The sequence below is a fragment of the Colletes latitarsis genome, chromosome 4 (assembly GCF_051014445.1).
Source record: "Colletes latitarsis isolate SP2378_abdomen chromosome 4, iyColLati1, whole genome shotgun sequence".
Lineage (NCBI taxonomy): Eukaryota > Metazoa > Arthropoda > Insecta > Hymenoptera > Colletidae > Colletes > Colletes latitarsis.
In genome coordinates this window covers 38,157,006-38,183,161 of record NC_135137.1, presented here as the reverse complement: position 1 = coordinate 38,183,161, position 26,156 = coordinate 38,157,006, and the positions used below count along the sequence as shown (strand labels likewise).

The 26,156-nt window shown below is 46.2% G+C and overlaps 1 protein-coding gene across 3 annotated transcripts in view; it reads left to right on the top strand.

The window, feature by feature from the left end:
- Lim1 (LIM homeobox 1) overlaps window positions 1–22,396 on the top strand; it is a 33,502-nt gene extending 11,106 nt beyond the window's left edge. Inside the window, exons 3-8 of one of the 3 annotated variants that reach the window (XM_076763171.1) lie at window positions 13,219–13,451; window positions 17,147–17,347; window positions 18,756–18,997; window positions 19,886–20,171; window positions 20,540–20,728; window positions 21,398–22,396. In XM_076763171.1, the coding sequence (XP_076619286.1) occupies window positions 13,219–13,451; window positions 17,147–17,347; window positions 18,756–18,997; window positions 19,886–20,171; window positions 20,540–20,728; window positions 21,398–21,513 (1,267 nt within the window). In that variant the 3' untranslated portion in view covers window positions 21,514–22,396. Of the gene's footprint in view, window positions 1–13,218; window positions 13,452–17,125; window positions 17,348–18,755; window positions 18,998–19,885; window positions 20,172–20,539; window positions 20,729–21,397 lie in introns of all 3 variants that reach the window. The other 2 variants (XM_076763170.1, XM_076763169.1) reach the window with 2 other exon arrangements.
- The last annotated feature ends 3,760 nt before the right edge of the window (window positions 22,397–26,156 follow it).

Genomic DNA, 26,156 nt, shown 5'->3' with positions numbered 1-26,156 from the left:
AAAAAGTTGACCAAAATGCTAATCTCGATATTTATAATGTATGGTAAGTCCTCCACTTACGCGGTTGATTCGTTTCAAAGCGTTCCGCCTGATTTTAATCAAATTCAAATTTCTTTCTTTGCCCCGCTTCGGTAGCGACGATAAGATTGTTCGAGTGTCCGAAAAATTGTGAGACCCAAATTATGTTTGTCACGCTTGAAATAAATAACTCAACCCTTCTATAACATGGGCCCCATATAGACTCGATAATCCCATTGTTTTCGTTGAAATAAACAGAGAATTGTGTACTTGTTAGTGTTGTTAAAGTTTTGAATTTTTTAAATACTGTGGTTCCTTGATACCTCGAAAAATTGAAAAATGCAAGGTTGGAGAATAGTACGACGTCGTATTTTCTTTTACGGTGTCCTTTTATCTTCCGTCAAATTCGCGATAAAACCCGTCTCAATTTCCTCACGCGGTCTCCGTATAATTTAAGCCATTCACGCGGAAACTTTTCGTTGTCGCTTTCGCGGGAAATTCCCGAGCGTTTGGTACAATAACCCAAATCGCGGATCGTACGATGGGAGACCTTGACATTCGCGCAAGAAACCGATCCCCGGAGCGTGAAGATCGCCGACCAGAGGCTACGGTTCGATTTTTGCCGCGGATTTGCAAAAAGCGGCAGCGAGTCACTTAAATTAATTACGACCGCGGCGATCGAAGGAGCTGAAAACGCGCGAACGGGTGTGTTGTTCCCTCCTTCGGTTCCGCAGGCTGTGTTTCGCCATTTTTTTCCCTCCCCCTCGTCCCTCTTCTCGTCGCCCTTTTTTTTTCTCCACCGAGCACAAAGCGAACGACATTGTATCCGTTAACCAACGTGCAACGAACCGAGGAACGCGAAACCGTGTCGCAATGCCGCGATTCGGAACAAATCTGTAACGAACGCAACGAACCAAGAAAGAACGGATCTCAATGTCGACGGTGTGAGAAATCAACGTTCGACAGAGGAGCAACTTTGTTGATTCAACCCGCTACCATCGATCGTTTCGATCTAATTTTGCTTTGAACGAGATCTCTACAGTTTTCTATTCACGTTTGGAAAAATGGATCGTTGCACGTACTTGTTGTTTTCCACACACTTGGCGAACAAAGTAGGAGTTTATCAAATTAAATACGCGGTATACAGAGACGATAGACATGGAATGACACAATGATATAATACCATGGTGTTTCTCTCAGTAGACGACGATCGTTTGGACAGTGTTTGAGGATATTTGCCTCTCTTTCTAACAGTTAGCAAAGGAGTTAGTTGTCGAATTGGAGTATCAACGTTGGTCGTTGGTTCGTCGAAGCTGCGTTCTTCTTTCGCGACTTCTGGAAGCGATGAACGATCCCCTTTGTACTTAAGGACCGTGTACAAGCGGAAAGTGGGGTCTTTAAAGGGGGACTCTTTGATACTTACATGAGCGATCGTATAACGAACGAGTTGTATACTTTACGAGCCACTTTGCATTTCATCCCGATGAAAAATTCATTAAACGCAAGACGAGTGCGATGATGCTACGCTCGATCGGCGTGGAAAAGCTTTCGAGTCGGCAATAATTCTCGTCATGGCGTTTCGTTAATTAGCGCGATACTCATTGTTGACCGTTACTCGCCACGTGATCCCTATCTAGTGTATAATTACACCTATCGAGAGCTTTCTTCGGGAATAGACGATAATAATGTTGTAACATTGTGTATTTCACGTATAGAAAATTTAAAGTGGAGGGTACGTAAGCTTGAACCTCCCTAGTGAGTTCTAATCGTTCCACGCTATTTCTGTATTCATTGACGAATGGTGGCAATATTCTAAGGGTGGATTAATCGAATCCCTGAAATCTAGCCCCCCAAAAACGAGTACATATATCGTTAATAATACAAGTGCATTTCCTCTGATTTCGTATCGACTTGAAGGAGCGTTGTTTCGATTAAAATTCGCGATTCCCCCGGATGAATGGTTGAAAAAATTGAATCCGAGGCCCATCGAGGATCCGAAAAAATCCACGAGCGTAGAGGAACACTGGGTGGCGAGATGGCGATAACCCGAAATCTCGAATTCTGATCGGCGGAGCGAAACGAACGAGCCAAAACTGGCCGTAACGAAGCCCCGTTCGAAGCGTAGACGGAGAGTAGGCGGTCGAATCGATTCCCACGACGCAACGAATCTATCGATATCGTTTCACGAGTCCGAACGGGCAAGCTTCGAGTGTTCCCCCCCGCTCGTTCTTTCAACGAATCGCTGTTGGGAATACTGTAACACCTCCGGGAGGTCCGGAGGTATCGGCCGAAAGAGAACGGTACGCGCGGTTATGGTAACCGGCTCTACGAGTCGCAGCAAGGTCCTTAAAGGTCGATAATGGCCCGTGGGGGCCCCCGAAAGGGTCCAGGATCAAAAGGACCGATGTGTCCCCGTTTCAACGCCGCCTCGACTGCCGTTGCTTGCGGTCGATGGCCCGTTCGGTGCGCGCACCGAAAATTATTACCTTAAAATACGGGCCGCGCCGTCGTCGAAATACGCCGATGAAAACATTAACTTGCCGGCTAGGGGGATGACGACGATGTGTCACCGTGACGCGGGGACCCGGGGCTGGTGCTCTGCTACGCGTATTATGGTCGAGGCCCCGTATTAGGTGCTCGATCGTTCGATAAAGTACCATTCCTGGCCCGGGTGGAGACGATGACACCGAGTTACGAGAACGCTAATCGTTTCACGGTTTACTAACTCCCAGCATTACCGCGACGATTAGTCATAGATGAAGTTCGAGAGACCGTAGAGTCGAGGACAATGGCCAAGAATGGCACCTTTTGGCATTCGTTGCAAAAGAGCTTCTATTAGAATCTGTACAGGCTGATACACAGAGAAACAATGGCTATCTAACACTTAAGGGTGGAAAATTGTGTACAATTTTTTTTCATTACATTTTATCGACTTTGGATGAAATAATAAATGTTATTTCATGTGTCGATGGCGTTGATTGGCGTGCAATCGAACGACATTTTGTTTATAATAGTATTACGCGTCGTATGAACTAGAATCCTTAAAAAATGCAAAATTGTCACTGAACATAAAACAATGATTGTTGCAATAAATTTCTAATTTAACTTTTTATTCTAGATCAAAGGAAAAAAATGGTAGACTGCACGTAAGGAATAACATTTATTATTCCATCCAAAGTCGATAAAACGTAACGAAAAAAAGATATTTATATCTTGAAATGTTAAAGAATATACGTGGAAAGTGGCGAAAAGTTACATCAAACTCTCATGCTGCAAAAAAATTGTCTCAAATGCACAAACCTACTTCTTGCATGAATTTATGTTCCGTGAATGTTGTGTTATGGAAGATTGTGCGAAACAGTTATAAAAATAAAGTGACAGTTTGTTCTCCGGGTGTTGTTATTTGCAGTGGTCACGTGGTCGACACAGGAAGGGGCACGCGAATACCACCCACGCTCTTGTATCTCGCACTCTTGCTTCGCGTAGCAATTATTGACGAGAAACGCCAAATGTGCTTTTCACCCAATTGTTCGAATTTGGAGAGATCAGTCCCTGATTCCAGCGGACTTTCCGATAGACAATTAATCCCGGTTGAGTTTGCCATCGAGTGTTTCGTCCGACCAATCGATAGAAAGTTCGGATTAATTGCGAATCGCATTCAGCCGATCGTTTAGTGCGTCGAGAGCGTTCGTCGTAGAGGAGTGGAGCATCCGGATGGCTATGGAAAACAGAAACTAGGCCCAAGTGCCGCGGCAACGACCCCCAAATCAACGCTAAAACACGCATGTCTCGGTAGTTCTACGAAATTAAAATCTTGTCTCAAGTTCAAGATAATTCCATAATTCCTTAAATAAATATAATTTTGACTCTTGCACTCCCCTACAAGTGCAAGAGTCTTATCCTCCCAGTCCGTTAAGGGTTGAAATCTGTACTCGTTCGCGTATCGTAGTATTCTTTATCAATTACGTCCAATTAATCCCGGGGTAGAGGGAAAGTTGGGATTAATTAGGAACGGTGTCTAAGCACTCGTTTCTCGCGTAGAGCGTGTGGAAAACAGAGACCGGGGGCGCAGACTAGAGGGACACGGTACGGAAATCAAAGCGAAACGATCGAAGGCAATCATAGATCGGTGATGCTTTTCTCGGTGAGGCTCGAAAGGGCGCCGACGAGGGGTCCATTGTCCTTGCTTTCCACCCGCGGCGCTGGCCTCCTCGGGTGTAGACCCGTCGAAACTCGAACGTGGAAACATTATAAATGCGCCGTGACGCCCGCTACGAGCCGTAGGAGAAGTTTGTTGGGCGTGACGGGGCCGGCGCGGTCGTACAGAAAGAGAAACAGGGAACAAGGGGGATAGAGAGCGAGAGAGGCTTCGAGTTGTTTCCATTCCAGGAAGGTTCGGCAATAGTATGTATCGCGATGCGTATATTCTGACCGGGGAACGTTTTTGCCAACCACTGGCCCTCCATGTGCCGCGTGTCCTGCGTTGACGTATCTCTTCTCGGAGAATTTGTTTCCGTTTGGTTTTTTTCGCGAATTTATTACCCACTTCTGGCGACACCGAACCGTGCTAATTGCCATCGGGGGGCGCCCGGGCAGCTGACAACGTCCGTGCACCGTACTTTTATCGGGATTTTCGACCGAGATCGCGAAACGTTCGCGTCCGTGTCGGTTTGACGCGTCGCGAGGAACGTTCGTTGAAAATTGATGGGGAGATATCGCTAACGAGAAACACGGTAGACGTTGACCCTGCTGCTCCTCGGAGCCGACCTCTTAACGTACCCGTGACGTCCATTTTGCGTGAAACACGCGATAATCACGCTTTCGGTTTGTTTGCCTCAGCTGTTTACATCCACTAAACTATGATATCTCGTGGTAAAACATATATATTCTCTTCTTTTAACGCTATTCTTTGCGTATGGATCGAACTAACAGTAGTAATATCAGTCTTTGAGCGACCACTATTAAAATGGCATTAGGTACGCATTAAAGAGAATTTTATTTTCCGAACCTTTATATAATTCCAATTCGTTTCATTACGAATTGATAGCTACTATCGTTGCCTTATCTTTGGTTATTTAATTTTTCTTTTATCCAATTAAAAAATAGCCGGATCCGTATCTAGCATTCTCGCGGGAGAAGTACTACTCATGCGTTAACGTTTAAATAACGTTACTTTATTATTTCGAGGGTGGTTGGAACCGTTTTGCAGACATTAAAATTGCATAGTCCGATATCAAAATTTTAAATGGATATTATTTTCGTTCGGCCTCTTTTGCAGTATTTCGCACCCGGTCGCTCTCCGCGTATCTCGAGCTCGATCGGTGGCATTGGAACTAATAATTGCACCCATAATCTACGGCAAACCGCTGAAACCTTCGTTAAAAATTGTAGGCGATAACATACGCCATCGTTTCAAACTGTTTTTTAACGCGCAATTTTAAATTATCGCGTGTCGAGCTAATATTTTACATATACATAAAAACTAAACTCTTTAACTATCTTGACACTCTTATTCTTGCGATGTCCAGAGCGATTTCAATGATTTAACTTTCAGGTCAATACACTTCCCTTCGCAACACGAAATTAAGTAAGCTAAACCCTGCAACAATGAAAATCTTCTTTTCCTGCTAAGTACCGCGTGTGTCATTATGTTAATCCTCACCGGTGCGTACTTAGGATTAAAGAGGAATATTATCTGTTTAAATATAGACGTCGACGCAGAAACGTTTGATATTTTTAAGACTCCGGGTCGGTCGATTCACCGGGGAAAAGTTCGATTCTTTAAATCGTTCGACCTGGGTGCAATCCCTCGAGGCGATGTTTTTCCAAAGTAAGAATCCTGAACTTGAGAAACGATTAAATCCCTGGCACAGCGATCGCGCGGAATACGGATAGGGAAAAGGTAAAAATTTTTTCACAGACTTAATCTGTTCTAGATCGATCGATATCCGACTCGAGTCACACGCGTCTCGGTTAATCGGAGTTCAGCGTCGTGACACGTTCGGCGATCGTAGCCTTCTTGCTCTGATGTTCCTTATCCGTGTGCCCCGACACACGGGGAAAGTGATAATAAACGAGCGGTGGATATCGAGAAAGTTGGACGAAGAATGAGGGCGATGGCGAGAAAAGGTACGGTCCGAATTCGACGAATTCGTTCGTCGCTGTCACGGCTCCCAAAGATTTACAGAAAACTCTTGTCTCGTTTCCTCGCGGAGCTGGCAGCGTATTAGCATAACTGTTATGGATCGTTTCGCAAGCATGCGTTCACCTCCCGACCGTAATCGTCTATATTTCACGAATTAATCGACGCCCCGGTCGAAACTCGTCTCGATAACGAGCGAGCATTATGATCTCCGCGCGATCGAGCGAAAATCGCGCGTAGTCGCGGCTTGTTTCAAAACATGCGGTCGTTTTGACAGCTTTGATCCCTTTGGAAACCGGTCACGACCATAGTTCATTTTTCTATTCGTTACATTTTATTCGATAATCACTATGTTTGGACTCCTACGTGTCATGCCTTCCGATATATTTCGTTTCGACTCGTTAATTGGAATTGTACGGAGGGTCCAACTTGACAGAGAATTTCTTTAATAATCGTTCCATCGGTAATATAATGTATATTACGCTGTCAGTTAAAGCAAAACATAGTCATACACGCGTAACAGGCGAAAGATAGCCCCGGAGTGTTTCCAAGAATTTTATTTTACCATACAGTAATTAGAAACACTCGCATATCACGAAAGTTGCTTCGATTAGCATCGTTTCGTTCAGCTGTCTAAATTTCGAGCTGTCCTGAGCGTCAGCTGGAATTTTATTGTATTTTCTTTTGGAAAATTAGCAAACAGGAACGTAGAGAAGAACTCGAAATTTCGAAGAGCGATAAATCACGAGGAAACATTATTGCTAGCCATTATGCGTAGAGTAACCGGACGACCGCGAACTCTCGCGTTCCCCCTTGCTAATTGGATTCCGTTAATTAGACTCCCGTCTTGCGAATAATCTCGCGTGTGTTTATTTCCTCGATCGTCGTGTCCGAGACGTCGGCACATATGCGTCGATGGCAGCCAATAGGGAAAGGCGATAGGCGGTGGCGACAGTGGTGGTCGAGTGTTTACAGAGAAATAATGAATTGGACGGTAATTAAAGTTTCTGCAATAGGTCAAGGTGGACGTCACGGTCGCCGCGAGTTGACCCGCGAGCACAGTCATCGCGGTGAAACTTCCTCGAGGAACAATTGCACTCTCGACGACCGATATTCCACTTCTCTTTCGCTTATTTCATCGAGCTCGAGGGGTAACTCGCGTTCCAAGAGCGCTCAGACAGGGTTGGATCGAGGCTGGGACTACTTTAATTGTTTACCATTGGTATCTGGATATTTCACGAGCACTCGAACGACACGTAACACTTTTAAGTTTCTCGTAAGCACGATTCCACTTAATCCTGCTTTCTCCGTTGCTGCATAAACGCGTTCGTTCGACAGTTACTCGATGCCTGAGCCTCCATTTAATTCGACCGGTGGACAACAGGCAGATAACTCCGAAGCTGGAGGCGAAAACGCGTACAGTAAATAACTTTCACGTGAGCTTGACCGGGAGATATCAAAATTCCTTTAAAGCGTTTAAAAAATAACGAAGTAGCGGAGGATTACAAAAAGTTTCAAATAATTACATTTACATATATCGTACGATATTAGTTTAAACTCGTGGAAGGTCCCAATGATCCACTCGAGGGTTAAGATTACTAGTGGCCATATCCGGTGCAGTTTGTTTACATTGCTCGGGCGGGTCGTTCAGAAACTAGATTTGGGATTTTCTTTGATCAGGTCGTCCCAAGTAAGTTAACGACGCATTGGCGAGGCAGGTGCCGTTTCCGTCGAATCGATCGAGAAACCAGAAACGGCCGGCACCATCGAGGGGTATAACGATCAGCCGTCGCGACGGACAGGTTCACGGAGAGAGAGACGCGCGTCGGGGTCGTCTACGGGACCCCGTGGAACCAGCACGCACGCACCACGCACACATAAACTCCCAGGGTCCGTGGCAAATCGTGGCCCCGGACCCACCCCCTTTTTTTTCATCCGGGGCCGGCTGTCCTATATTTCTTGCTACACGGCCAGAATTCCTGCGTGGCTCTTTACGCTCTCCTCTTTAAGGGAGCCCGAAGCCCACACCCCCTTCTCGAGCCCCCTCCTCCTCCCGTGTAGCCCGCGGCCGTCGTTTTCTCACACACGAACCGAGCCACGAAAAGCACCACGTAAGCCTTTCTATTAATGATTTTTACGGGCCGGCCTCCGGTTTCTTTTTCTTCCATCGAGGAAGAAAGGACTGCTGCCCCTCGCGCGCTCCCTTAAAAAGAGAAAATCGCGGGGCCACGGAAAGAACGATCGAAGGGGGGGTCTAGAAGGGAACGAATCTCGTGCTGGAGAGACGTGTTCGGTGACGTATGCATTCGTGGAAGTTGACACGGGACCGACTAATTGCTATAATTAATTAAATAATTCTTGTAATTAGGCCAGAGGGATACGCGAGGCGATACCGTGCGGAGATCGACGACCAATGGGTGGGGAGGAGAGAAAGGGAGGCAGTGTAATGACCGTCGGTCAAGAAATATCTTCGGCTTCTGCTTCCGTGAGAAGATTGTTAGGAACACTGCGTGTACCACTGCTAATTTGGACAGGTTGATGAATAGTTTGAAAAAGTGTGCCGGTTGATTATAGGATGCCCCGCGTAAGTACTGCGCGTAATAGTTATAGATGACCGTGTCGATCGATAAAGGGAATTCGCGCGTAGTTTGTAGCGTATTTTATTTTCTCGTTTCTTTTTTTCTCCCTCCCCGCCGCTTTCGTTCTTTGTAGTCTCGAGTTTCTTTTTCGAGCAAACAGCCGGGACAATCGGCTATCGTACACTCGCCTCGACGCTGTCCATGCTGCCACTGATGCGCAGATGGTAAAATATGACCGGAATCATTTCTACCGAGTTGCACTCTTCGGGGGCATTCTTCTCGGCTGTCAGCGATACTTTGTTTTGCTCGTTAGGTCGCTTTTTTTTTCTTCCCCTTCACGGATTTTATATGCCTCCCGTGTTTTGTCAACCCACTCTAAACTCCTCGATCCTCTTTCAGCGTTCGCGTCTTCGTTATTTTTACTGTTCTCGTAAATTTGACCGCATCTCTCAAACTCTCGACCGACCACGCGACGGAGATGAATCCATCGAGTCCGGACTCTGATTTATGCCGTCATTGGTGATTTTTAAAACATTTTGAATAACGAAGTTAATAGAGAATCGTGACATCTATTTTTGGTTATTTGTTTGAAAAAGAGTTTAACTCGCTTTGCACTCGAAGACTTTTCTTTGATCTATTACTAACTCAAGCACACTTTCTTACGAAATAGATAGTAAATATAAATAATTTTTCCAAGACGATTCGAAAGTCTTTTTTTTCACCCAAAATTTTCAGCACTTACTCGAATTTTTTTCTCGAAAGTGCGTAGGATTTCGAGGGTATGTGTATTCACCAAAAATGGTTGTATTTGACCCCAGAACCTAGAAATAATTTTTTTAGAACGATTTGAAATTTTTTTTTTTCGCCGAGAAATTTTACACCTCGAATTTTTTTCTAGAAAATGGGTAGGATTTCGGGGGTATGTCTATTCACCAAAAATGATTGTAATTGACCCCCGTAACCAAAAATAATTTTTCCAGAACGATTTGAAATTTCTGAATTTAATTGTTAATAACTTTTTAACGAAGCCTCCATGAACAAATTGGTATTCTTGATTTTCGTCTTATTTTGGCCTCTAGAATCCTCTATTAAAATTTTTCCCAGGGCTGGCCGAACACCCTGTATTTTGTTCTATACATATAATCACTTTAAAACAATAATATCGTTGTATATCCCTTGGAGGGTGCATCCAAATTCTTCGTTGGATGTCCCTTCAGTTAATATTCCTAAAATACGCCGTCGTAAATAAAACTTATTTATTACTTACATTTATTTCAGCGGAGTAGAATATGCTACCAAGATTGGGACCACCTACTTCACCCTAAAAATAAAACACACGAGATACCATTAGTATAACATAGCAGGTGTCACATATTTTATAATTTCTCGACCCACTCAATTTCTGATAGAACCGTGAGGTAAAAATCGAAATCCGTGCACGCTAAATTTTGCAATCGAAGGGGGTCAAGTTTTATAACTGGGAAAGTAAAAATATTTGACGGACCGAGTGACGGGAGATAACAAGGTGTGCAGGGGGATGGTGAACGAGAAGTCGATTTTCCGGAGCCGTCGATGGGTCGTCGTTAAAACGGAAACGGGGGCGTGCTGGTCTCGACGTGGAAGTTTTTCCGGTCTTCGACGCAGCTTTCGATTCGCCGTCGAAGAATTTCGCGATGTGGGTCGCGGGTCACGTTGGACGCGCGTTTCCGTCGTCGACGCGATAGCAATAAAATAATAGCGTCCACGGGTCGGGAATCGGGTCAGCGGATACGCTCGAAAACGCTAGGCGGGTGGATCCTCCCCGGCGTAGCGTAGGTTCGCGCGCGTGCACGGGGAATTTGAATGCTCGTCGTCGACGTCGGAAGTGCAGCGAGAGAGAGAGAAAGGAAGGCCAGACATCAATTGAGATATATTTACTTTCGAAAGGCGGCAGCCCTAAGGGACCGCGGTAATTGCTATAATTAATCGCGTGATTCCTGTAATTAAAGCGATCGGGGATTGCTGGCCGGAGAAGTATACGGTCCCGATGCTTCCGTAATAATACAGCCGCGGGAGGATCGGACAGACGAATCGTTTTGGTCAGATTTATTAGCACGCGAGTGCCGCGCCGAGGAACCGGATGCGTACGCAGATTTTTCTTCGGGGAATTTACGAGCGAATCGGATCGGACGCCATCGGAGAAAGAGTACGTTCCTCTTCCACCTGTGCTCCAATGTTCATCGAAATGGTTAATTTTTTATTCTCAATCCCCAAACTGTGTTAAACGGATTTATCTAAATACTGAAACCCTTGCTCAAGAAATCTCTGGCGAAGCTCGCTACGGTGTTCCAGAAGCGAATTTCTTCAAAGCCAATCATCCCTCTCTCCGCGATTCGGTATTCCACCACTCGTTCCTTCGGGAATCGGGGCACTTTACGACAAAGTAAGCAAGAAGGTCGGAAAGAAGGAGCGGCTGATACAAAATTAACAAGTGTGACACAGCCAGAAAGACGTCGAACGAGCAACCGCGAGACGAGCCGTTACGGCACCAAAGGGTTTAAACTTTTTATGCTCTATCGAGACGTTAAAGTCTCGTCTCTTTAAAACCGCTGTATTTCTTTTATCGACGTTTGCGAGTTGCGCGGCTTAATGACAGAACCTGTAAGTTCCGAGGCCAATAAACGTCGTCGTCGTACAACATTGACTTTCCTTTTCGTCTCGTGCGCGTACCCACGCGTTAGCGATCGTTTGCGACAAATAAAAAGGTTCGATTCACCGATGATTCGAAGAATTAAATTCCCAGCTTAGTTTTGTTTTTTCAATTTTTCATCTTCCTATAAGGTTTCGAATTTCACAAGCTACTCTAAAAGTTGCCTAAAAGCGTCCTGTGTATTTTTTATTTTAAAAGTTTCGACCACTTCTCGGCGGTGACGCGATTATGGTTCCACGATTCGAGAAGAAAACACCAAGACCGTTTCGAGAATCGTCCTTCGCGAGATTACATAAGCTACGTTAGGCGTTGAATTTGGGTGCAACATGAGGATGGCGCAATTTATGGTTTACGAGATATAACGTTTAATTCGTGTTGCGTTTTATGCTCGTGGTAACGATCTTGACGCAAATGCCGCGACACAAGGATAATGTTGCAATCATTCTTAACACGATTTGTCCAGTATTCGCAAGGTTCGTTAAATAGGACATTATATAAATCTATTCGCGTACTTGGCAGATTCGAGGATACGGAATTATTTCCAAGTTTTCGCTCGAACGAATGCCGATGGAAGCATTTTTAATCGACGAAGGTTTAAACATTCAACAGGTATACGAATATCCATATAATAATACGCGAGCATAGCGACTGTCCTATTACTCTTGTTTCGATTGACACGAGCATTTTAAAAACGTTCTGCCCGGCTATTTCATTCCCTCCCATTTCCCATAATTCTTAATTTTCGACTTCTACTCGTACTCGGCAGCATTTTATCGTCCAGAGTTAGGTTGTAAAATAGCAATTCGCTGAACCTCACCCGTTCACCGTCGCCTAACCAATGTCTATATTCTCGTTTTTCTGCCTCTTCTATGTTACGTTTCCAGGAACTTGTATTATGTTATTTCGTTTTGTCACGGCGAATGAAGTCGTTAAACGAAAAAAAAGAGAGAATAAATAGCCGAGCGTCCCCCGTCTTATCCCTTTCAGAGATTTTTTCCCAATGTCGCCGAGCTATAAAGGGTGTTTCGTAACACAGGATCAACAGGAGGGGGACATAAAATCGATGGAAAAGTTATAGCAATTTTTCTGCTACGAAACTGGTGCTATTACATTTTTCCAAAACGAAATAAACCCTATCTTAATGACAAAGCTCGATTCATCTCGAATCGTGTTTGTTCTCCTCAAAAGCCTCGCGGTAGCAAGTGTTTCACCGTAACTACAATATCTACAATTCCACGGAGAAGTTTCGCTTCGAATCTCCGGTAATCATCAAATATGCGTTTCATCCTTGTTCTATTTATTATTGCCACCGTGTCATATTTCTCGCTTCAGCCTCGATGTATGAACGTTTGTCTGGTAAGCATCTATCGAGGAAACGATCAGACATATGTATTCGCGTTTGGAAACGCGTCAGGGAAAATCGACGGATCTCGAATTTTAAAGACGTTCATCGAGGACGGAGGAAAATTATTCTCGAAAGTTTATTGTCACACCTCGTAGGCAGGGTTACGAAAGACCCTGTGCAGGCGCGGGCTGGTTACGCAACGCGACGCCGAGGCGAAAGAAACGCTCGGCGAAGGTGGTCTCGAGAAGCTAGGAATCCAGGAGGCGCGGAACACTCGCGGCGGGAAAACCTCGTCGGCACGATTAATCACGAGACGTTCGAAAGCCCCCGTGGAGAGCCCGGGTGCTCGTTATGCTGCCTTTCGGCGCAGCCGCGGATAAATCTAAAAACTCCGCCGTCCTGGCCGGTTTCTCGTTTGTTCACGGTTGTTGTTGGTCGGTTGCAGGCGATACGGCACCAAGTGCGGCGGTTGCCTCCAAGGGATAAGCCCTCAGGATCTCGTGAGGAAGGCGAGGGACAAGGTTTTCCACCTGAATTGCTTCACCTGCGTGGTGTGTCGGAAGCAGATGAGCACCGGAGAGGAGCTCTACGTCCTGGACGACAACAAGTTCGTCTGCAAGCAGGACTACCTGTCGGGCAAGCCGCTGCCGGACACGCATCACGTGCACGGTCATCATGGTGAGTTACAAGTGTCATTGCCCCTCGTTATCCACCGCGGGGACTATAGCCACGGCTAGAGAAAGGGACGATTCCTCGTTGGTGTTTCGTTTTTTCAGATTTTGGGGAACGCTAGCTCGCGACACGATATCGATCCCAAGTATTTATTTCGATAGAAGCTACTAGCGATTATTAGGGAATTAAAATATGCTTGTGATGTAAAATTTATTTCGTTCGTTTCGTACAAGTTCGCGTTATCGTGCGTCTTGAATCGCGTCGCGATGGATATTGCCCGGAAATAGCGGAAAAGTAGAGCAATAGGCTGTTTTTCTGGTTTTATAGAAGGCTTTCGAGCGTAAATAGCGTCTTAGCATGTAACGAGGGTTGAATAAAATACGGCTCGCGCGAAACGAGGGTACGATACGAGGTATAATGTCCAGCGCCGCGGCGAACGCATTAAAACGGTCGTAATTTCGCGGAGGAACGCGCGAAAAACTCCCGAAGACGACGATACGCGGCGGAAAGCCTCCTGCAGGATCGACGGTATTCGTTACGACGCGAGTAAATTAGATCCCGATCGTTTGGCTCTTAATTATCGAGCTTTTTCGGTAACTTCGTCTTCTCTCGATTTAATACCGTTTTTGCGGAACGATAGAGTATTCCGTTGGAATATGTAACGGACGAGATGCGAGCAATTAAGGACCGCGTACCGTGGATTATACGCAGTATGCAAAACGCGGGATGTTGTCATTCGATAATTTTCGAGATAATTAAGGTTACCGGTGCCCTAAGTTATACAGAACCGTCTCGGTACTTGCGTCAATCCGCGTCAGGCGTGTTTCGATGGAATCAACTCCTAACGCTGTGTTTCTTCGGCTCGAACGGTCGTCGATTCGACTGGCCGAGAGCTGCGTAATTAAAAACCCATTTGAATTCGATCAGTTCCGTCTCGCCTACAGTTCTCCGCGCGAAGTCTGCTCGATTTCGTTGCGGGAAAAGAGACAGTACCGCGCAGGGTGGGTCAGAGTCGATTAACTCGAGTTTCACGCTTACAGGAGCCTCGAACGTACGTGAGAAAGAGTATCGAACGTAGAATAAAGAAGTAGAGGCTCTGCTCTTTGAAACGAACAAAGGTGCACCTCCGTACGATTTTATTTCACGACCTCAACTTTGTCGCCCAGTGTATTTGAAAGGTATTACGTCGTGCAGGTATAATTAGAGATTCTGCACCGTCGCGATAACATCTACCCTGACTATTCCGCGTGTACCATATCGCAGAAGTTGAAATCGTGGAGGGACAGGTTGCTCTTCCTCCCCTGTCGGAGTCCCCCCGTGACTCTCGCGGCTCGGAATAATTTCTGGCGCGCCGGTAAAGAAAAACAAACCCCAAACGTCGGGATTTTTCATTGTTTCGGAGCGTTGCGGGCCAAGGGTGGGGGGCTGGAGGTAGCGTTGGACGGCTAGGAGAGTCCGGGGGATCACAGTTCAACGCGTCCGACGCCCGAGATTTCACGGAGTCAGGATCGCTCTAAAAAAGAGGGGGATGGACGGGGGTTTTCACGGGGTTTTTACCCCCGGTTGAACGACAAGCTGTGAAAACACTGTGTACCCGCACCCGTCAGCCACCGGTCGAGAGAGACGAACGACGAAGGAAAAAATGGTGGATGAAGAGAGAGACGAGGAGGCGAGCTCGGTTTCACGAGGATCTCGTTCGTGCGTAAGCCGTGAAACGAAAACCGAAAGGTCGTTAGGCAGGGGCGAACCTTTTGTCGCTTCGATGCCGACGTCGAAACCGCAAAACGTCCGACAACTCGTTTCCTTTTTCGTTTTCTCCATCGAGGAGGGGACGGGGGGAGAGCCTTCGCCTTCGAGACGCGAGCTCCACGCGCGTCAGACCATCACGGACAGGACGGAGGCGTCATAATCGTTCTGACGTCTCGATGGCTGAACTCGCGATTAACTTCGGGAGGAGAGCCTTGCCTGGGACGATCGCGCTTTACGGAATATCAATATTCCTCCGAAATTGTCTGATTCGAGACAGGGTTCTGGTTCGTTGAGCCCCGAAACGCGGTCGTGTTCGGGAACTTGCCTCTTTGGAAACAAATCATTTGGTTGTTGCAGGCGTAATGGCGGATTTAAGTCGTCCTCTGCTATTAAACTTTATTCATTCGTACGAGAGTTCGAATTTGGTAGGTTGAAAGCTATGGGAGTCTCGAGTAAATAAATACAATGATAGGAAATTGATTTAAAAAATTATCAGTGTCAGAGGTCGTAAATAACTTTGGATAGTATACAATGGAGATTATCAAATATTTTGCACTGTTAAGACCAGCTCAGAATACTTAATAGCCGTCTAAGAGAGTCTGTAACACATCCATGGCGTTAGAACGTGGGCAATCAGTGCCGTATTGTCCTTTCGATATTTTCGAGAAGGGTTAGCCAATTCGTGCGAAGGACATTGAAATATCAATCCTCGATAAAGCCACTTTTCACGAAACCGTCCACGCTGACATCCTTAATGCTCCGTAGACGGTTTACACTCATCGATCACTGCAATTTGAACGGAGTCCCGTTCAGGAAACGCTCGTCTAAACCACGAAGTTCTCCAGTCGGTATCAGCGTCGTAATCAGCGCGTTCCGAGACTCTCGACGAAGCTAACTGTAATGTCGGCGAAACGTCAATATCGTTTCCCAAGATGACACGACTTACACCCCGGAAACTTCTAGCAGTTTCAACTGCGTCGCGGGCTCTTACGCAAAAGCGTGCACCTAGAGGACGACGATTACTCGACGATCAGATATCCCCAAGCGTCTGGGATACTCTGCGCGTTTCCGACATTAATCTCTATCGTCGTTGCCGCCATTTGTCAGTCGTCGAATTTACAGCGCGGCAATTACGCGGCGTCGATTAATCAGTAACGCGTTTATCGATAACTTTTAGCATCTTTTGTCGCCGCGATATTACGATGCAAATTCCGCCACCGTGCGCCGCATAATTTTCTACTTTCGAAAAAACGTAATGAACCCCGTGGATCGTGGCGCGCACGGCCGCGCTCAAAAGCGAAATAATTGTAGTCGCGTTTAATTGCTAATTTCGTACGGAACACCGACAAATTTCCTCGCGGCCGCTGATAAATTACGTTCCGATCGCCATGGAGGCGCTACGACGCTTTGCGCGTCCAAACTCGACGTTGATCGACGTAATTATTCCGCGGTAAAAAATTTTTTCAACGTCGTCTTGTGAATAATATATCGATAACGGTTGCAACTTTGTACGACGTTGTACGTGTTGTCGATGCCCGCGTCGAGGAATTGGCGAGCCTGCCGACGGGTAAACGCGAATTTCGTTAAGTATACGCTGGACGGGAATCTCGTGTTCCTTTCGACAGCCAAACTGTGTTTTAAGTAGGATCAGCCATTTTTGTAAGAATTATTATTATAAAATTGTGGGTCTTCTATTGATACGGATAAAACATCTTACAGTGTCATATAGAATCGCTCTGAAAGATCGATTATCGTTAAATAATCCGAATGTCGCGAATACGTTAAAATTATGAAACGCGGGACAAATGTTCGGGTTCGAATTATACCGTACACGGATCGTTGAACGGGAAAAGTGATTGGCGGGCTTTTCCAAGACAATGATTCGATGATTGATGTGATTAAAACGCACGGTTCGAATCGTTCACGAGCAGAATCGTCCAACCTTTCGGCAGGAGGCGACTCGCTGATGGGTTCGGGATCGGAAGACGAGGACGAGGACGGTAGCGCTCATCATCACCACAGCGGCGTCGGAGGATCTCACCTGGGGCCTCACAATCTGGGCCCGGCCGGTCCTGGTGACCAAACGGTTGGCCACACTGGCGATCTACCTCTTGGAAGCGATCCTTGCAAGCAGGAAGACTCGGAGGATCAAGGTGAGTTCTACATATTCTACGGGAACCTGTTTCGGAGCCTCCATTTTCTACGAACTGCTATAATTTGTAGAATACCTATTTCGCGAGGCACGAATTGACACTTAAATGGCAAAACCCTTTATTTATTACCGGTTTAAGGTACCACATTAATTATATAACAGACATTCCACCCCGCGAGGATTCCAGATTCGTTCGTAAATTAAAGTCCGGCAATTAAAATTCTTTCGATCGAAGGTAGTTTCGCTACGATAGAAGTCGAGCTACCCCTAACATTATTCTTTGAAAAAACGACGGAAAAAATGAGACTCAATTTGTAAAACGATCGAGGTCGCCTAACGACATAATCGCGGAGTCCTCGAGGGCGGAAAATTCGTCGGCTTGACCCTGAGAGCGCGTCTCTTCGAATTACTAAGCGCGTCAGGTCTTCCGGGGTCTATTATTCGCTTCTGCTCTTTTATCGCGAGCGCAACAATGACCCCTCCGCTTCTGCCTCACTCGAACCACGCTATACACCCGGTACAACCATCTCCTGCGCCACCAGTGGGAGGGGGGAATCGGGGTGTCTTCGCGAAGGGTGGCCCCTGCAGCGCGGTGTGACACTGTCCAAACATTTTCTTTGTCCCGTGGTTAAGACCTCCCCGGGTATATAGATTATCGTGAAGAGTTGGGGCCCTATTCTGCGCTCGTGTGCGTGCGTACGCGTTTATTCATTGTGCGTGCACACGCAGACGCGTACGCACGGTGTAGAGTATAGCTTTCAACCGAGGAGCAGCCACGGTAATCCGATGGGGGTTTCGCATCGCTTCCGGGGGATTGGCTCCGATTGTTGTTACCTCGATACCAGCCGATCAAGATTCTGAGATATGTATATTATGTGCGCGTACATGTATACGTTATTAAGAAACCGTTCGACGGAAAAAAATGTTATTGTTTGTTCAGCCGATAACTCTCGTTGTCGCTGGAAATCCCCTTACCGGACCGATGGGACGAGGAATATCTAAACGATTCGAGATCGAAATAGTATCGATAAACAATTACTTTTTAAAACCTGGATAAAAATCAGTTTCGCGATAATATAATCAAAGATTGGGGCGTATTGCAATCTTCGTTTTGACTTCTTGCCTTTAACGATTCTGTGTTGTCAACCATCGATACCCAATTCCTTTCTAAAACCTGAATGAAATGAAAATTCTATCGAAGATATTAAAAATCGGTTTCACGATGATACGATCGAAGATTGGGAGGCATTGGTCGCCGGGGTTGTCTTGCAAGGGAATGAAAAAAGAGATCAAATAATTGGGTGGTAATGAAAAATTCAGCGAACGCTGAGAGGCGGGCCGATGGATCGAAAGTTTACACGCGTCACAGTGCCCAAAGGGTTAAATGGCTTTGTTTGCGTTGCTCGAAGGTTCCCTGGACGGAGATCCCGAGACGAGGGATAGCCAAACGGAGAACAAAAGTCCGGACGGCGGTGCTGGCGGTGGTAGCGGCGACGGCGGCGCCGGCTCGAAGAGACGAGGTCCGAGAACGACCATAAAGGCGAAACAGTTGGAGATCCTGAAGTCTGCCTTTTCGTCGACTCCGAAGCCCACCAGGCACATCAGGGAACAGTTGGCGAAAGAGACTGGCTTACCCATGAGAGTGATACAGGTTCATATTATTCACTTGTTTCCGTAAGCTTGCATCGCGTGGATTATGGGAAACGCGTTACTTCAAAGAATATACGATTCGTTTTACTCTTTCGCGCGTTCTTTGCTTCTTATTCCGACCCTTTCATCCCGCACGCTCCACTCTTTGACTCCTTTCGTTTTTAAATTTTTTATTCCAACGCGATACTAATTTGCCCTCGATAGAAATTTAAGTTTTGAAGGTAGCACGAATCGTAATTTTCGATTTAGAATTATCCCCTGTCCAACAGTAGTTCCACGCGGAACACACTGTATATAGATCGCTGATACTTCGTAATTCGATGAATAATGCACTAGCGGAAGCCATTATCTGCACCTTCGCGATACCCTTGCTAATAAAGTTCTTTCGTTTCTCTAACATTAACCAAGAGAATAACGATAATCACAGTTATTACGCTATTCTGTATAAAAAGAATTTCAATTTCAACCCCCCAAAGATCATCGCGAGTATAGAAATTAATTTCCCGACGTTGTTCGATTGAAATTCTCACTCTCGTTCGACGGGTGAAAAATTCTGCAGCCGCCTCGAGTACTCGTCCTTGCCTGCGAAACTCCTACGCGGATTCCTGGAACCGCGATCCGAAACGATCGCTTGATCTTTTCCGCGCTGTCCAAACACTTATCGCTCGCGCTAATTGTAACCGGAACGCGCGTATTTCATTCGCGGCTAACCGGCGATTCGTTTTTCTCGTTATCGTTACGACTGGGCAGTAAACGTAGCCCACTTTCCTGTCCACGATACTCGCGGGATAGCGCGATCGAACTTTCGCGGGTAACAGCAAGTTAGACGGTAATCCCTTTCAGGCCGGTGAATTCAATGAAAGCAGTCGGTCGTATCCGTTTTGCGCAGGTCTGGTTTCAAAATAAGAGGAGCAAGGAGCGTAGGTTAAAGCAACTGACGTCGATGGGCAGGAGCCCGTTCTTTGGCGGTTCCAGAAAAATGAGGGGCTTCCCCCTGAACCTGAATCCCGGTGCTCTGGGCGGCGAGGACGGACCGCCGCCCGGTTTCCCGTATTTCGGCGCGGACAAGTTCGAATTCGGTTACGGCGGGCCCGTGGCGTTTCATCACGAATACTTTGGTGCTCATCCGCCCCCTCATCCCCACGGACCGCCCTTCAGTGGACCGGGCAATCCTGGTGAGTCCCGGAATTCCATCTAAACTCGTCTCTTACGCGATTCTCTCGACGAATTTATATTAATAAAAATACGGTTCGTTTTCGGTCTAGCGAAGCGACAAAGAAAACAAGTCTATTTTAACGTTATCCGTTCCTATGGGGTCTTGTAACTTTCGAGGTAAATTTTTTCTTATTTTGATCGCGATTAAAGTGCACGCGTTACGCGTTAGTTTCGAAACTCAGCTCGCAATCTGCTCGGTTGGAATCGAACGAGCCTGGTCGGGATCCCATCGCGAGTATAATAAACATCGTAGCGGGTAGGTAGGTCGCGATAATTATGACAGCCCGGGTTCGGAGATAGCGAGCCGGATACGATCCTCTCTGAATAGTACGTAATCTGTTTCTGACAGGTTTGGACCCTGCGAGTTTAGCGGGTATGGCGGCCGCAGTGGCGGTGACAGGGGAATATCCACCTCCGGGTGCGGGAGGCGGCCCTCCGGAATTTCTCACGGGCCCTCCTGGACAGGGGCCCCCTGCACCTCCTGGCGGTAGCCCCGGAGAGTTCCTAGCACCTTCAGGTACGACCAGATCCTTTTGAAAGGCTATACTTACGAACGAACGCAGAATCTATTTTCGTAGTCGCGTGGGAAGTGTTCCTTTTGTTTTTCTCGTGGCCTCATTACGTACGTCAGTCATCGAAGATACGATGTAACGCGATTGGATTTCGATCGAAGCGCAGGATGTTCAGAGAAGTCACTTACGCGGCCAGTATGCCTAGTTGCATTCGATTAACTCGTACGCAACGGCACGACGTCGGTAGAGTTGTAATTAAAACGAGTACGCGTACGGTAAACTAAGGATCCATTTTACGATACTTTGTACTCCCGTATTTGGCATCGAGTTTGTAAATATTGTTAATATCGACTGCACCGTTCAAAGAGAACGAATACTTGGTTCACTGGCACGCATACTCGAATAATTTGATATTTGAGATGCGTTAAAAATCGTACACAGCCCATTAGAGAGGCGAATCTTTAAACGCGCGTTTCGAAGTGGAAACCAAAGACGTTGTAACCGTGTTTGGTTTAATAAACGCGCCGTGTAGGGATCTTGACTGCATCCTGCGGTTCGAAATAGAGCGCCCTACGAGGGAAGTGCTTTCTTTCTTTTGTACCTTCGGGATCCCACGTTTCTCGGTAGATCGAAGCTGCGAACGGAACCGATTCGATGGGTTTGATATTTCTCAGGTGGAGCACAGGGTAATCCCAGTGCCGGTGGGAATGGTGGCGGTCCAGGTGGCGGCGGCGGCGGGGGTGGGTTCCTGGAGCCGCACCAGATGCAGAGCGAAGGGCTGGCCTGGTAGTACGAGTTTTAATTAACGTTGTTTCGAAATTTCGTTGCTCTCCGTCGGTCAAGCGAAAACTCGATCGTGTTCTTGGCCCGACGGGGAGGCCTTCTGACTCTGTTCCGGTTCTCGAGAGACTTTTCCCCGGCGACGAGTGGCAAAAGTAATCGTCACCAGATCGACCTTGCATCTTGTACTGTTCGTTTTTGTAAGATATACGTACGATAAGACGATCGACCGTTTAACTTCGTTTTCGTCACGGTTATCATTGTCATTATTAACATTATTATCTCTATTATTATTTTTTTATCATTATTATGGTAGTTGGCGAACGCCGGCGCTACTATTATTATTATTATTATTACGAGAAAAAATTATTAAATATTATTATTAATATTATTGTGTATAAAATTTCGAATGTCCTATCGTGTAATATTATACCCTCCCTGTTGATTACTTTTCGACGTTAATTTTAAGAAACACCCTGTAGATATCTGCTGTTATACATTCGAAGATCGTACACACGGACACACAACGACGTACATACCAGCTGCGTACGGTATCACACACGCTGTAACAGTTACACACATACACACACATATTATATATATATACACGGTTCAGACAGGAACACACGCGTAATTCTACACTTAAAGACGCTGTACTAATTATCATTAAAGTATAAATATAAATAGGAATGTGTAACTCGTAACTGTTAAGGCGGCGATCGATGTAAATAAAACTGTCTTTTTGCGGAAAGCGGGCGAGCGAACGTCAGTGGTTGGGCTCTGTCACCGAATTAAGTCTGTAACAATTGTAATTGCAACGCAACAACACGCGATGGAAAGAGACACGCCGCCGCGATGCATATTGATTATAAATATTATTATAATAAACCACCTCGTATTTCCGTATACGTACAGTTGTGTCCATTTTTCTTTTCACCTAACTATACTGTTCACGTTCTCTTTACATTTTAGAATCGTACGCCGTGGATCGCCGGCAGATCTCTGAAGCTCCTCGAAAAAAGTAAGTTCACGTTTCACCTTTTCACCTAGATGGTATCGTTGTAATTTTGTCCCCCCAACTCATGCATGAAACAAGGGTTGGTGTCAAATATTTTTCTTAGAAGAGTTTCAACGTGTATATTTCATAAAAAGGAGCGTTTTGCGATAGTTGAAAGATAGTGGAGGGTAGAGAAAGGTATAACATTGGTAGATCGCGATCGATTGGTTGAGCAGGCTCCGGACTATGGTATTGTATCATAATTGTCTGTTGAAGGGTGCGAGTAATATCTGTGCGTTGCGGATCGTGTGGCTAGGTGTGAATGACAAGTGTCTGCAACAGAGAGGGAGAGATCGAGTGGATGTTTCAGCTAGAGTTCAGTTATTCAACAACAATATTGGTAATGTATCGAGCGCAGTGCGCGTCGAAATGAGTACTCGAAACGCATCGAGAGATTTCTGGCTCTAGGAGACACGTGACGCGTGTGAGTATGGTTGGAAGAGTGCTAGGCAAGAAAGAGGAGAATCAAAGTTAGTAAGGTAGGTGTTAAAACTACAGTTTGATACATTCTGGTGTAATGTACACCCGAATACCTGTATTTTCAAAGTCTAATTCCATATTCCTACTATTGTCCGTCATTGTGGCTTTAAAACAGTACTGTTTCTAGAAGATGTAACTAATTCGAGTCTCAGAGGGTTAATTTAGTCCAAATACAGGGCTAGTTGAAGTGGTATCATAGAAATCGAATAGATATTTGGGATAGGTTTAAAATCTTGTACAGCGTATATCAAGGATCAAGGTTACGGATAAGGTGCCCACTAATTTAAATAAGTATCACGAGAGACAAGAGTACACATTAACAATATATACCTCGAGATACGTTGTCAAGATCAACGTCCTGAGTGACTTGACTTTCGCATGAAACCACTGCTCGACCTTAGCTTCGAAGGTACACGCATTTTCACATATTCCTCACGATTTCAATATACCTGTGTGTGTGCGCCATATTAAAATCGCGAGGTGGTCCGCGTCTCTGCATAATTACTTTTGCATGCATCTCTGAAACTGAGGCCGAGCGACAGTTATAAGCATACCCGGAACGTTGACCTCAACAACGTTGAAATCGGCGGACCTCTTTCTGTATCGTAATCGTAAAGAAATCGACCCAGCAGATTTCGTTCACATCGAAAATCTCGGTTTCCATCGTCGATCCCAGCGGGCCAAACACCTGAGACCATCGACGCCCGTAGTCGAATCTTTCCACCCTCTAAATCGTCGCCCGCAAACGCATCTGCGCCTTGGGGGTGGTTGCGTGCCCTAACGTCGTTAGTCGGTGCAACGTCGTTTTCCACGAGGAAAGGAAAGGGGGTGATTCGTTTTCCTGGACATCTGGTGAATTCGATTTTGATGTGTTTCTGCCCTCCGGGGGTTGTTCGAGTTCTTCGGGGCTGCGTAGCGCCGTTCCCGGATCCCTGACAGTCCCGCTGGGGACAGAAACGATGCTGCTACATCCCCCGCGTCTGTTTCGCGCACAAGCCTGTGTACATACATGGTATCGACCCCCCGCAACCTCCTCGGCAAGCGTGTCTATCAAGTACGTGTGCACAGCTCGTGGCCCGCTGTCACAGTTTACCGTCGCATCCCCAGGTAGTCGTGTATTTTTCAGCACCGCGAAAACGTGACGCGCTAGACACTTTTAATATTGCAAACCCGTTGTTTCCCTTCTTGACACTGTTTCGGGACACACCTCTGTGTTTCCTCGATGGACAATTTTATAGCACGGTGGATATTCCGGATGATTGACGAGGCTAAACTTTCGTTGGCTAGGTAAATGGTTTTTGTCAGTATGGATGAAGAAGCTCAAAGGGTCGACGAAGATTTAGATTTTGTCGAGTACTATTTACACGCTATTTTAGTCAAGATTTTTTTTGAACGATTTATATAAAATAGAATAATTGCAAGGATAACGGTGGATCATCAACGGGGGTTTTTTGAAGCGATCGTTCGGAGCTTGGTCCCCCGATAGTTTGCGGGTCCTCGCGGGAGTTTATCGTGGAATTTAACTGGATCGAGTGGCGGGCTCGTACAGCGTGTGTACATTGTAACAGCGATTCGCAGGACGAAGGGCGTCAGCGTAGCGTGTAATGCGTGTTCTGCCAGGATCTCTTGCAGGAGATCCGTCGGGAGATTCGACAGATGCGTGCCCGCCTCCGCGCCCCAGGAACTACCGCGGGGGTCCCGCGGGAGCCATGCAGAGACAAACCGTCCCAGCGGGTACCGTATTCACCCTATCGTATCATTTCTTTGTTACCCTCCTGTTAACGTAAGGTGAAGGACATTCTTACACGTCGCGATCCTTCAAAAAATACTCCCCGACGCGCGTTTCGAAAAAGAACTAATTTACCGAAGAAAGACGTCCAGGTTTCGAGTACGAAAAGTATCCTCAATAAGCTCGCTAGGACTAAAACTATGTTAAATGTAGAGAATCACTGTAATTTTTGTTTCGATGTATATGGAAACGTGACGCGGCCATAGCCACTATTTACGTGTATTTCCATATTTAGCGCACGTATTTGTGTGGAAAGACATATTCAAGGGTGAATGACGCGATGCCACGCTACGAATGAGTCTTATTCGACGGTCATTTATAATTAGCTCTGTCCACTATCGTTATTAAAGTGATGGGAGATTCTTGACATACTCCAAATATAAGTACCACTCCATAAACCAGTATGAAACCCGTATTTCGAGCTTCGATACCACTATAATCGTTACTATAGCTGTCTTAAAAATATCACTCTCAACAATCAAGTATATTTGAGAATAATATTTGCTCGAATTTTCTTCGAAAAAGTTCGCGATCCCCCGTTTTAAACGCAAGACGATCAACGAGAAATTAAACAGGATCAATTATTTACCAGCAGAGAATTTTTTTGGAAGAACCCAGCCACGCTCCGGCGAGGTAGGCCGCCGAGGAGGGGTTGGAAAGATGTAGGGGCTGCTGCGTGTCACAGTCGAAAGCGTTTCGAACGCTCACGTGTCCGAGCACGTGTCGGGAAACAAACCCCTGTCGCGGCAAATCCTTCGTTCTTCTTCTGTCATTATGCAAGGAGCTCTTACAAATCACGCCCTGGTTACCGTGCACGTTCCAACCCTACCGATCGTCGCCGGATCGAATTAACGTACCAAAGCTTGGAAGGTAATTGGAATTAACCCTCGTTATTGCCGTTCGATTGCCACTATTTTCTCGGTATACCGCCTTTAGCGACGCGTTACGTCTGCCTCTTTCCGGTATACATTCTTGCCAACGACTTTGAAACTTCGATCGATCGCGCCCCTTCGCGACCACCGATTTTACAACCCTCTCGTCATGGAATCGTTGTTTGTATTTTTGGAATGGATTTGTATTTTCTAAACGATGGCTCAAACCTCTCTATTTTCACATAGACTACGAGATATTCCGATTCGAACGAAATTGATCGCAATTGCCTTATCGCCGAGCTCTTAGAAAATACATCTACGCGTCTCGAGAGATTCTTCCCCGAAGCTGGTGTTCCTGGAAGCGTATGAATCCGTCGTGTAAGATCGGGACGACGAGAGACACAATGGAAACGTCGAGTGGCCGTTGTCACCGATCGTGAACGAGGCGGATGAAA